Here is a 13,736-nt window from a genome sequence, read left to right as displayed (position 1 = left end):
GCCCCCTTCCGGGTACTCAGGAACGTCTGAGAAAGAGGGGAGAACCGAGCCACATACACATCGGAGACACTACATCCTACTGAGTACCCCCAGCACCACAGACAGCACCACAGACAGCACCACAGACAGCTCACTACAATGTTTTTGGTTTGTAATTCTGCTGCATAAACAAAAAGTAAACACACATATATATAATATACATAAATTATAAATATATGAGACAGAATAAGAAATAATTCCTGCTTTTTATTTGGATTTCAAACAGGTGATCAGCACCTAAACTCACACACAACATAACACATAACAAGGTCAACAAAACTGGTCAGTAACAAACTGAACCATAGCCATAAACTGAACATTTGAACTGGGCTATATGGACTATATATATCCAGAGACACATCCACTTTATTGTACATAGTACTATTACTTTACCCACTGTATACACACACGTTGCACAGTTAGAAAATGAGTTGGCAGCAGAGCATTTTGCTGCAAGTTGTACTTTGTTGGGCAAAATAAACTAATAAACATAAACAGTCTTCATGCTGGTGAGAGCTGAGAACCCATAGATCACATAGAACCCATCTCACATAGGTCACATAGAACCCATCTCACATAGATGCCATAGAACCCATCTCACATAGGTACGTTGTTGCAAAGGGCATCAAAGTCTTAATGGCGCGATTTGCCAATTGAGGATTGCGCGCAAGGCAATCCAGAAATCTGGCAGCGCCTTCTGATTGAACTCAATTTTCATTGCCCCGTTGGTGGATATCTCAATGAGGCTCTCTCGCTCAGACACAGGTAGGTGGCATGAGTTGTTGGAAGAAAAGGGATAACGAATCCAGTTATCTCTGTCGTCTTCTTCGGGGAAGTACCTGCGTAATTGTGCAGCCAGCTCGCCGAGGTGTTTCCCTATGTCACATTTGACACTGTCCGCAAGTCTGAGTTCGTTTGCACACACAGAATCGTGCAATGATGGGAACACTTGAGTGTCGTTCTTGTTGACACAGTCAGAACAGAGTTCCAGCTTTTTAATGGCCTCAAGAAGATATTTGCGCTAAATTTAAGAATATAAAAAATAGAATATTTATTTATATTCTTAATTTAGCTACAGCAGTTAAAGTACATACATTATTTGTTACTGAGGGCATCAGCTGATGCAAGGTTACACCGTGTGTGTGTGTGTGTGTGTGTGTGTGTGTGTGTGTGTGTGTGTGCGAGAGAGAGACAGAGAGAGAGCGAAACGACAATGAGAGTGCATGAGACGAAGCGAGAGAATACTTCCGTCACAATACATCTAATCAATTACATGGGGCAAATATAACGAAAAGAGCAACTTAAATGTAACCGATTCAAGGTTACAATTGTGGCTTTTGCATGGCAGCACCCCTCACTCAAGATGCCTTCACATGCGCCTACATGCACTCAATCGCCCAAATAATTGTAATTTAAAAATTAAACCAGTGGTGATCAGATTGTCCAGTTAGTATTGATCACTTTTCGATTTTTCTTATTTTCTTTCTTATTTTCGTTTTCTTATTTAACATAATTAATGAGTTGTGTATGCGGGATTATGTTCAGGCAACATTCGAGAAATGCGTTGCAGCTAAATTTAACTACCCTGCGCGATTCACACTGTCGGTTATTTTGTAGCCTAATTGATATCCTATGAACATTATCCCTTACATATTAGACATTGTGATCATATTATTCTGTTTGATAGGGTGCATGCATTTATTTTTGGTACTGAAACTGCAGTCGGCTATTCAACAGGACTGTTTGGGAAGATAAATCACAGATTTATTTCGCGTACCCCCTAGATCGTACCCCACTTTGACAATAGTGGGTCTATGGGCTGGGAGCCGTCAACCCCCTGGCTGAGGTGCAGGCCCGATGGGCCACCAGGGTCTTTAAAGGTGAACTCACAGAGTTTCACATTTTCTAGAGTTCAGTTCCACATGATGCAGTCCTGCAAGTTGCTGATATGTCTCGGTGTTTCTGTACCCTGTTCTCACATCTTCTATTGGTTCAGTATTATGACATCAAGCTGGGAACAACATGTCATACACCAGAGGGCGCACTTCCCCAAATGAACTGTAATCATATGGGGGGCGCCATGTAGTCAACCTTCTTCATCTTCTGTGATTTGAGTGGATGGAAATCATATGCTGGTGGTTCACTGCCACCTGCTGTCCTGGAGTGTATTATCAACTCATCTCCAGGGTCTCAGGTCAGTCCTTTATGGGCACCAGTAGATGGCGCCATGCACCTGAAAGCCATTTACAGTCTGTAGATAAACCTGTTGAAGATGAAGACCCGTGTGTAGTTGACTACATGGTGCCACTCATGCTGTCACAAATGCGAAGTCACTGTGACTGCCGATGCCACTTATTGAAGGTTTTATTTACCCTTTGGATAAAAGTGTCTACTAAATGACTTAAATGTCAACATTTTACAATCATACAGGCTGAGCGTAATAAGCGTAATAATCGCGTACAAGCCCTTTATGACCTCTCTCTCTGTGTGTGTGTGTGTGTGTGTGTCTCTCTCTCTCTCTCTCTCTCTCTCTCTCTCTCTCTCTCTCCACCCTCCCAGGTTTGCTGTGCTGGGGCTGCAGGTGATGCTGGGTCCCTGCACCCCGTACCAGTACCAGTACCAGTACCAGTACCAGTACCAGTACCAGTACCAGTACCGCCATCATCCCTTACCTTGACTCCCTAGCAGAGCAGGTGGGGGTTCGTCCCAACATCCTAGGGCTGCAGGTGATGCTGGGTCCCTGCACCCCGTACCAGTTGGAAACTGACTCTGTAAACACGGGGAGGTGAAAGACAATAATAAACACCATTTAGCTGAACGCTTTTATCCAAAGCAACTTTGTGAGTGCATACATTTCAGTATAGATGGTCCCAGCAGGAATCAAACCCACAACCTAAGCATTGTTAGCGCCATGCTCTACCAACTGAGCCACTGAGGACCACCAATGTCATCAGCTAAAATGTGATTTTACCAAGAGGATGCAGAATATGTTACTTTACTCATGATTAGTTGGTTTTTACAAGTAAATGTATGCTGGCATTTGGAAGGCAATCTTCTCATTCAATAAAATAAATAAAATAAAGGTTATTTGAGATGTTGATCTGGACAGAATCACCCTTTCAAAACAAAGGTGCAGCTAAAGGTTCACAGACATCATCCAGGTAATCAGGTCAAAAGTCATTGATTGACAATGATACTGTATGTAACTAACCACAACTCAAAGTTCACAATCACTGTCTTTACTCCGCCCACCGCAATTTCTCAGTCGGGATGTGGTGTTGCAAGCCAGCCAAGAGACAGGTCTATGCAGTAGGAAACACTTTTGTTGAACTTCTCGGGATCGTAACAGGTAAGATTGTGTTTTTATTCGAGCTTTCAGTATGTGTGGTGATACGGGAGAGCGAAAGCTACAACTTGCATCAATAGAAAGTTGATCGATGTTTCTTTTTAACGCCTGGCTACTTTTGCCAATCGGCCGCTTTTACCGCTATCACGAAACCGACGGTCAAACAGTAAAAGAGACGGAAAAAAGACGCCCTGCCTATGAACATAGTTGCTGCTGTAATAAAGCGAACTGTGTTGTTCTGTGTTCACATATTTGCATAACAAACAGGCTGCCCAATTTCATCTAACCGTCCGTGATTCAACGACCAGTAGGGCTGAGGTGTAAAGGAGAGGCTTGATGCGCGGTTGTCAACCATGTAATAAACATCTCTACAACCCGCCACCTCTGATAGAGGAGAGAGTAATGTCATTAAAGAAATAGATTGTCCTTTTAGGGTAAAATGGAAACTTTGGTTTCCAGGACTGTCACAAAAACAGAACATTATCTTAAAATATATATGGCTCAGATAAAGGGAAGCTAAGCAGTGTTGGGGAGGAGTTTCACAGCATGTAGTTCAACTATCAGTTTAACAGAATGTTGCAGTAGCTTGGTGGTAGTTAAACTAAATTAAAATCATCGTAATGTTTCATGTAGTTAACTACTTTTTTTGCCATGTAGCGTTGTAGTAAGCTACTGTCACTACTCACTCCATGTTTCCCTAAAAAAACATTGGAATGAACACTGAATGACATTTGTGTAGGCTATACATTAGTGATAAAAATGAATGATATTCTATGGGAGCTCCACGTTTAACATCACTGAACCATTGAATGGAGGAGTAATCTCATTTTCACTCCCCATACATCCCTTCAGACTATTGGCACATGGTGGTAGTGATGTGAAAGCATGGAAGAAACTTCCCCACCTTGCACCTGTTGTCCTCTCTCTTAACTAACAAGATATATATATATATATATATATATATATATATATATATATATATATATATATATATATATATATATATAGACGTATAACCCTACACTATATCCTGTTGTTGTTTTCTGCTAACCTTAACCCTCCCTCTGCAGACAGCGAGGATGACCCGGCGTGTGGCAGTGATTGGAGGGGGCAGCTCAGGCCTGACCTGTATCAAGAGCTGTCTGGACGAGGGGCTGGAGCCTGTGTGCTTCGAGAGCAGCGATGACATCGGAGGCCTGTGGAGGTTTAAGGTGAGTGAAGACTCTGGTTGCATCTCAGTAGTCTAATGTGGCTTCCTCTCTTTTCAAGAAGCTCTCTCTTATCAAGGTGGGTGTGCTAACTGCAATGCCAAGAGACTAAACCTTCTTGGCTATGGATGATGAGGATGATGAGGATGATGATGATGATGAAGATTATACTAACACCTGTGTGACTGACTGTCCTTCCCCAGGAGAACCCAGAGCCGGATAGGGCCAGCATCTACCACTCTGTCATCATCAACAGCTCTAAAGAGATGATGTGCTTCAGTGACTTCCCCATCCCCGCCCACTTCCCCAACTACATGCACAACTCCCTCATCATGGACTACTTCCGCATGTATGCAGACCGCTTCCAGCTTGTCAAGCACATACGCTTCCAGGTGAGGTCGTCGTCATAACAACAGCTGCTGAGAAAGGCCCTGTTTGAATACTTTGGAGATGCACCCTCCCTCACTCCCTCACTCCCTCCCTTCCTCCATACCTCCTTCAAGTGATATTGAACACTTCTCCAACCTGGTTGGACAAGTCAAAGATTTTTTTTCAAGTCAAAGATTCATTTTTATTTTTTATTTTTTAAAGATGCTCCAGATGAGGACAGATATTACATACATTTAAAAACATTCATTGATACAACGAAATAAAGCCAACAGGCTTATTTCCAATGTAGTCCTCTGATGCAAATGTCTGTCTGTCTGTCTGTCTGTCTGTCTGTCTGTCTGTCTGTCTGTCTGTGTCTATCTGTATGTATTCATGTCTGTCTGTCTGTCGGTCTCTCTCTCTCAGACCAGAGTCCTCCAGGTGAAGCCGAGGCCAGACTTCTCTCACTCAGGCCAGTGGGATGTGGAGACGGAGAACAGGGAGGGAGAGAGGAAGAAACACATTTTTGATGCGGTGATGATCTGTATTGGACACCACTGTCACCCCAACTTGCCACTCAACGACTTCCCAGGTATGCCAGTGTGACCTCACCTTGATGGGGGACAGTGGGAAGGAGATCTCACATGACACCTTATTCCACAGAGCCTGAGACAAAAGCAGTGCACTATGTCGTAGCCACTGTCTGTACCAGCCAGTGATATCCAGACTATGCATAATGCGGTTAGAGAGAGGTGTGGTAGGCAATGCATAACCCAGGGTGAACTAGGGTGAACTAGGGTGAACTAGGACTCCGGAACGGCCTTTTTCTTTCACGTTGGCAGACAGCCAAGACTGTCCTGTGTGGTTACCGTGGAGCTAGGAGGGGGGTTACACAAGGTGAACAGGTGAGGCTGGTGTAACCCAGGGTGAACTTTGAATGGTCTGTCAGGTGAATGTAAGCAGGGTGCTTTTACTCTAGTCATATATGAATCTACCCGTATTTTCAGGTTTGTTGACTTAAACGGATGGTGCTTAAATGATCTCTGAGTAAATCAAGTCATTGAGTGTTTTTAGAGAATTTGGGATGATTTGGCCATGACTTTTTAAAGATGCTAATCTCGTGTACCTTGGCTTCCATTGGTTTTTGGTTAAACATCATCAGTTAGCGGTTAGCGACAGTGCCCAGATACATAGCATTAAAGTGTGGATTGAAGTCTGTCCTTGTCCATAGACTCCTTTCAGGGTAAGGAATCAAATATGTGATTTTGTAATTTGGGTGAACTATCCCTTTAAGGGCACTGTATCATAGGTTATCTGTTCTCGAGAGCAATTCATTGTTATGAAATGTGGTGGATGATACGGTTAAGTTAGGTTAAAGCTTGATTCAGTAAAACATGCCTTAACTACAGCCCTTCCAAACAATGTAGGAACTTAATTACACTGAAGCACTTGATTGATTGTCCTGCACTTGACTGTAATGGATCAAGCACAGGTCTGACAAACTGATGTCCCACCTCAGATATTTTGAGATATATGAGAATACTCCCTCTTTATTGAAAGAAAAGTAACCCTACAAGTGAGAATCATCTGATTCAATCGACCATTCTGTCAACTCTATATTAAAAGCACTCACCTTCTCCTATGTCCAGTCTCCTATCTCCTATCGCAGTACATGCCCTCTTGGCCTAACAGAAGACACCACTGTGTGTGGAGAAGGGGAGGCTGGCGGAGGTAGAAATCGGAGGACAGATTTTAATGCATGGACTGGAATGCCCGTTCTCCCATTTCTACCTCCACCAGCCTCCCCTGGTGTGGATGTAGTCAGGTGGCTGAGTCCTATTTGTCTTCCAGGCATTGACACGTTCAAGGGGAAGTACTTCCATAGCCGGGACTATAAGACCCCAGAGGAGTGGCGTGGGAAACGGGTGGTGGTGATCGGGATCGGGAACTCTGGAGGTGACATTGCTGTGGAGCTGAGCAGATTCACCAAACAGGTACAACACCGTCCTCCTGGGCTTAGCCCAAGGTGAAGCCACAGAAGTTACTATGGAAGCTTTCCCTTTCTACTGTCGTGAAGAGGAAATTCAGGAACTCTTGGCAGAAAATGAAACTAGACAGTAATGCTTCTTAGTTGTTAAATCCAACACGTTTTGTTCTAGTTCCAAGCATTTCTAAAGAGTTCCACTGTCCTCCAAAAGTTGCTGAATTTCCCTTTTCACTTCAGTTTGCTCCTTGGTTGGACAACGAGGTAGCAGCAGAGTTCCTTTCCGCTTTCTACTGTAGTCACAGGATTGTTGACTTTTGCAGCAGACTTCACTTCCTGTTTTCTAGGAGTTAACATTTACAAAATCAACATTCTTGGAGATTGAGATTATAACAGTCAGATGATATTCATTTCAAACTATTGCCAAGAAATTATCAGGATTACTTTTCCCGACCACTCACAAAATAACTTTTTTGTCTTGTTTTCTGAAGCAGCTACAAGCAGAGAGCATTTGACCCAGTTTGCTGTGCGCATAGTTAAGTGGGTTTGGATAACAATGCTGGTATTATCGCATAGCCAGGAGTAGCTAGATCAGATTGCAGACTTGGGCAGAAGACACAAGAAGCACACCATAGGACATAATCATGTGATATTGTACCCACAGGAGTTCAGGCAAGGCTGTATAACTCCTAGTCGATCAGGAAACTGAACTAAGGCTATTGGGATGCTCCCTTCTCCCCTCCTCTCTCCCCAGGTGTTCCTCAGTACTCGGAAGGGGGCGTGGATCCTGAGCCGCGTGGGAGATAATGGGATGCCCATGGACATGTTAATTAACAGGGTGGAGCAACTGGCTGGGGCTATTCTGCCCTTTAATATGTACTGCAGATGGGGTGAGAACAAACTCAACCGGAGGTTCAACCACAGCCTTTACTCCCTTAAGCCCAAACACAGGTACTGAACATTCAAATAATTACAGTGCCCTGCGTAAGTTTCTGACATATAGACTTTCATAGCATATTGATCTGAATTGAGCTCTCAGGGAACCTGATTGTCTCTCCCAGGCTGTTCAACCAGCACCCCACGTTGAACGATGAGCTGCCAAACCGCATCCTGTCTGGGACAGTTCTGGTGAAACCCAACATCCGGAGGCTCCAGGGCTCCAGCGTGGAGTTCGACGACGGGACCGTGGAGGACAACATTGACCTGGTGGTGTGTAATCATTAACATGTACACACACACACACACACACACACATAAATTGAAGGAAGATTAGATTCTCTGGTCGAGGGGGAGGCACAGGACTCCTCATCTCACCTAAGTGGTCACATAATGTCCTTCCCCTGTCACACCTGTCCATATCCACCTTCGAAGTCCATGCTGTTTCTGTCACCTCCCCTGTCAAACTTCACATTGTTGTTATCTATCGTCCCCCAGGTCAGCTTGGCGACTGCTTAGATGGATGTCCTTCTCAGCTTCTTCCCTGAGGACGGCACACCACTCACACTACTGGGTGACTTCAACATCCAGTCAGAGAAGCTTCACTCGTCTGGAGTTCTAGACCTTCTCTCCTCCTTCAGCCTTACCCTGTCCCACTCTCCTCCGACTCTTAAGGCAGGCAATCAGCTCGACCTTGTCTTCACCAGATCCTCCCATACCTCCAACCTTACTGTTACCCCTCTTCCAGTTTCTGATCATCATTTTGTATCATTCTCCCGTCCCCTCAAATCCACTCCCTCCCAGTCAGACTCTACCCACACTGTATCCTCTCGTCACAACCTGCGTACCCTCTCCCTCACCACTCTCTCTTCCTCTGTCTTATCCTCCCTATCCTCTGTTGAATCCTTCTCCCTTCTATCCAAAGATGCAGCCTCCTCCACCCTCCTGTCCACCCTTTCCTCATCCTTCGACTCTCTCTGTCCACTGACCCCAAGGCCAGCACGATCCTCTCCACGTGCTCCTTGACTGTCTGAAACCCTGCAAGCTTGTAGATTAGGGCTCCGGGCAGCTGAGAGGAAATGGAGAAAAACCGGCCTCCCTGATGACCTAAAACCTTATCTCTCTCTCCTCCTCAACTACACCTCCTCTGCACCAGCTGCTAAAGCTTCTTAATACCATTCCAAAATTCAATCCTCTGCCTCTGACCCAAGGAAACTGTTCTCCCCATGTTCCTCACCCCTCCTACTCATTCTTCTGGACCTGTCTGCTGCATTCAACACAGTAAACCACCTGATCCTTCTCTCCACCTTCTTAGAACTGGGCATCTCTGGCTCCGAACTCTCCTGGTTTGCGTCCTACCTGGCCGATCGCTCTTACCAGGTGACGTGGAGAGGATCGCTGTCCTCTCCATGAGCCCTCACCACGGGTCCCCCAGGACTCCATCCTAGGGCCCTTACTGTTCTCCCTCTATACCAAATCTTTTGGCTCAGTAATTTCCTCACATGGTTTCTCCTACCACTGCTACCCAGATGACACTCAGCTCTTTCCCTCTGAATCACAGGTGGCAACACGTGTCTCTGTGTGTCTTGCAGACTCTGCTTGGATGTCAGCCCACTACCTCAAGCTCAACCTTAACAAGACTGAGCTGCTCTTCCTCCCTGGGAAAGCCTGCCCTCTCCAAGACTTCTCCATCACAGTAGAGAACTCTACTGTGACCTCCTCCCAGACAGACAAGAATCTTGGGGTGATCCTTGACAACCACTTATCCTGTGCGGCGAACATCACAGCGACAGCACGCTCCTGTAGATTCTTCCTCTACAACATCAGAAGGATACGTGCATTCCTCACGAGAGAAGCAGCACTTGTGATCTCCTGCCTTGACTATTGCAACACACTCTGCCATCAGACCTCTGCAGCTCATCCAGAATGCTGCCGCCCATCTGATGTTCAATCTCCCCAAGTTCTCCCATGTCACCCCCCTCTTTCGCACCCTTCAATGCCTCCCGGTAGCAGTTCGCATCAGATTCAAGACCCTGGTGCTCGCCTACTGGGTGGCAAAGGCAACAGCCTCTGCAAGCAATGGTCAGCCCGCAAACCTCTGCCCGATCACTCCGCTCTTCCACCTCGGCTGGAAAAAAAAAGAAAGTTATTCTTACTTCTTCTAGCATTGTGACTGCCAAAGACCCCTGGTCCTAGCATAGATTTATTTTTCTTATGATGACTCATGGATAGATGATTCACTTACTTAGACAAATGTATTTGTTGTAAGTCGCTTTGGATAAAGGCGTCTGCTAAATGTCAAAAATGTAAATGTAAAGTGATGAGAGGAAGCTACTCCAGACTATTGAGATGCACCCCATGTCTTGTTTCAGGTGTTTGCGACTGGCTACAGCTTCTCCTTCCCATTCCTGTCCTCCCACGTGCTTCCTGTGTCGGGAAACAAGGCGTCTCTCTATAAGTACATGTTCCCTCCCGGGTTAGAGCGCCCCACGCTGGCCGTTATAGGGTTGGTGCAGCCGGTGGGAGCCATCATGCCCGTCTCTGAGATCCAGGCCCGGTGGGCTACACGCGTCTTTAAAGGTCTTCTGAGCTCTCTATCACACTACTCTCACTACACACGACCACACTGGACAATACAAAGCATTGTAACTACTGTGCACTGATGCATTACATTGATGGACTGACCCACATTGGTTCATTTGAATATGACATCATCGTTTCACACAGGGTTGAAGAAGGTTCCTTCCATGGCTGCCATGCTGAGGGACATTAAAGTCAAGGAGGAGGCCATGGCAAAGTTGTACGTGTGGTGCTTTTTTCTGAATTGATTCTTTCATTCATTTGTGATTGACTTTGTGCTCTTGATTTATTGGATTGGATTCAGTCGTACATGGTTCGCGGTAGTTGTTGAACTGTACTAAACTCTTCTCTGCTGCAGGTACGTCACCTCCCAGAGACACACCATTGAGGTGAACTTTATTGACTACATGGATGAGATAGCAGAGCAGGTGGGGGTTCGTCCGAACATCCTAGGGCTGCTGCTGAGGGACCCTGTGCTGGGGCTGCAGGTGATGCTGGGTCCCTGCACCCCGTACCAGTACCGTCTGTGTGGGCCGGGACAGTGGGACGGAGCCCGCCAGGCCATCCTAACCCAGTGGGACCGGGTGGCCCAGCCCATGAAGACCAGACCTTCGGACATCCCTGAGCCCCAGTGTTCCTCCTCTTTCCCGCTGGTCCTCTCCCTGTCAGTGGCTGCCCTGGCTCTCGCTGCCTTCTACAGCAGGAACAACCTACCAGCTTTCCTACAGGACCCTACTGCACTCCTAGACAGGATCAAGGTCTACCTACCCGGACAATGACCTGAGAGTTACTCTTAACCCAGATTCACAATGAATGCTGAGTACAGAGTGCAGAATAACTATCTGGACAGGAATCACTAATCTCTGTTGATTAATTTGCCAGGTTGTTGTTGCGACAGATAATGTGTGTGCAATACGTTTTGAGCTTTTACAAAAAAAAATTAAAATAATTATAGCCAGTAAATTGATAGTGATTTGACTATTATATAATACTCTCACAACCAATAATAAGCCACAGAATGGACACAGTAATAAGGCTAGCAAATCACACAATAGAGCACAGTGTCCACACTGTGCCCTTACAGAGAATCCCACATGCGTAAGGGCACATTGTGTTCTATCACTGGATGACTTGACATCACAGCAACATTTCAATCAGAAAGTGCAATGTGGTTATATTTTCATTTCACATGTATCAGGTTTAGCAGGGAACTCCTCATAGCCTCTTTGTTATGATGGTTGGGACTGAAGAAAGCAGCTTGCTGCCAAACCGTGGGCTTAATCAATGACAGAATCTGAGCAAGAGTGTGCGGCCTGATTTCATTCTTTCTCTTAAGTCTCACCTGCCAGGCTGCAGCTCGACAAACAAAGGTGTGTGTTTTCTTGTTTTTTTAAGGGTTTGCTGTAATGTAGGCACTCCCTTGGCTCCGTTGCTAAGATTCTGCAATCATTTGCTGTGACACATCACATGCTTTAAACATGTAATTGGCTTTACATGTTTTATGTAGGCTGTTCATTTCTCCAGGGTTTACGGGTTCAACACATATCCTCCCCGTGTGCCGTGTTCCCTCCATACCTACTGTTAATACATACTATGTTTGGCATTTCCAAACTCAATGACTTGCTAATAGCGCCACCTAGAGGCTCCAGTATTTGGTGAAACGGTGGAGCCCCAATTGCATTACATTAACATTGCTTTTACTGAACACAACTGTCTGTATTGAATAAAAATATTAAGTTATAAATAAAAAAAATAAATAAAAAAAAATGGGAATAATGATATATACATTATTTCTGATAAATTCATCAGAAATAATGTATATATTAGAATTAACATTAGAAACACTTCCCAGAAGCAATAATAATCAGCACATACAAATCAGTACATCACCCACTACAATAAAGTGCATAATGGTGTCAGACGGGTTGTAGTGATGAATCAAAGGCTGGGAGCCTCAGAGGTCAGAGTGCAGCCCTTCTCGACCAATAGCCTTATGGATGCTGGAGGCACAGACTGTATCCTGCCGCCTGACGGGTCCTTCCATGACACGACACCAACCATCTGAGATTGTTCTGAAATGGTTTCTGTTGTTGGAAACAGATAAGAACAGATAAGTATTGCAGAAGTATTGCAGCATTATTATTTTTGTTGAAATATACTTTTATCTCTGAGAAATAAGATAATTGATTTCACCCAAATTGGCCATTTTAATTTTGTGGGATTCATACAATAACCAAGAGATTTCGAACCCCAAGTCCGATTTGGACCAAAGGTCAACCTGGTAATGATTAAGATGGGGAATTAAGAGCAACCCCAAGATTACCAGATTAACCAGAAATACATTGTATAGTACGAAGAAACAAAGATCCAAGATATAGATTCATATTCATATCAGACATAGAGAATTGATATTACTGGCCGATACAATCTTTTAAAGGAGGGGTTTGGATGTTTGGTAATGGGTAACCTTTGACCTTTGACTCCTCGTGTCTTAATTATCAGGTAGGACATCAGTCAGATCAGATCATATTATATGAATCAAAATTAAAATGCCCAATTTGGGTACAATCAATTAGCGCATTTATTACTCAGGGATGAAACTATATTTCTACAAAATCATCCTCTTTTGTCAGTTGATCTGACATGGAATGACCATGATGGCAGGAAGTCGTGGCCCGACCATTTGGGGGGTTGCGTCCAATGACGGGTTGGGTCCCTTTTTGTGTACTCTGCTCTTGGGTCTCTGAGGCTGCGCTGCTCGATTACAATAATAATAATAATAATAATAATAATACATTACATTTGTATAGCGCTTTCTCATGGACTCAAAGCACATATGAAAATATAGGAGGACAGTCACACAACATACATAATATACAGCCCTGTGCATTAAAAGCCTCCCTGAGCCGGTGTTTTTTTTTTAGCAATGTCTTAATAGTGTCAACACTGTCACCAGCTCTGACCTTGTAGGGGAGAGAATTCCACAGGCGAATGCCCACTAACCAGGCACTCCTGCCAGGTATTTGAGGTCCACGCTTGGACTGATTAGTACGAGCACTAGCAGTCAGTGTCACAGAGTTTTTCTTCACAGTCACAGATCAGGACCCCATTGTGAACCCCGCAGGTGCATATGTGGTTATCAGCACCTGTGTTGAGACACACACACACACACACACACACACACACACACACAATCAAAGGAAGGGCTCCTTGTAAGTCATGTCTATCTGTGTCTGTCTGACTACCTGCTCCACACAGGTGCCCGACAGTTCTC

General features: G+C 44.8%; 1 protein-coding gene across 1 annotated transcript; it reads left to right on the top strand.

Moving 5' to 3' along the window:
* Positions 1-3,333: 3,333 nt before the first annotated feature.
* LOC310805992 (flavin-containing monooxygenase 5-like) lies at positions 3,334-12,272 on the top strand. The gene is made up of 10 exons (XM_083671915.1): positions 3,334-3,388; positions 4,456-4,596; positions 4,797-4,985; positions 5,389-5,554; positions 6,814-6,956; positions 7,701-7,897; positions 8,008-8,155; positions 10,255-10,462; positions 10,610-10,682; positions 10,821-12,272. The coding sequence occupies exons 2-10, from the start codon at positions 4,465-4,467 to the stop codon at positions 11,239-11,241; spliced, it is 1,677 nt and encodes a 558-aa protein (XP_083528041.1). The 5' UTR covers positions 3,334-3,388; positions 4,456-4,464; the 3' UTR covers positions 11,242-12,272.
* The last annotated feature ends 1,464 nt before the right edge of the window (positions 12,273-13,736 follow it).

Source organism: Argentina silus (genome assembly GCF_951799395.1).
Source record: "Argentina silus genome assembly, chromosome: 6".
Lineage (NCBI taxonomy): Eukaryota > Metazoa > Chordata > Actinopteri > Argentiniformes > Argentinidae > Argentina > Argentina silus.
The sequence above is the reverse complement of the archived record's forward strand: the minus strand, read 5'-3'. Positions and strand labels throughout refer to the sequence as shown.

Excerpts from the sequence above, each read along its gene's own strand:
- LOC310805992 (XM_083671915.1), top strand. The coding sequence starts at position 4,465 with ATGACCCGGCGTGTGGCAGTGATTGGAGGGGGCAGCTCAGGCCTGACC. Across the intron at positions 6,957-7,700 it reads TGAGCAGATTCACCAAACAG|GTGTTCCTCAGTACTCGGAA; the intron begins GTACAACACCGT and ends CTCTCTCCCCAG. Across the intron at positions 10,463-10,609 it reads GGCTACACGCGTCTTTAAAG|GGTTGAAGAAGGTTCCTTCC; the intron begins GTCTTCTGAGCT and ends CGTTTCACACAG.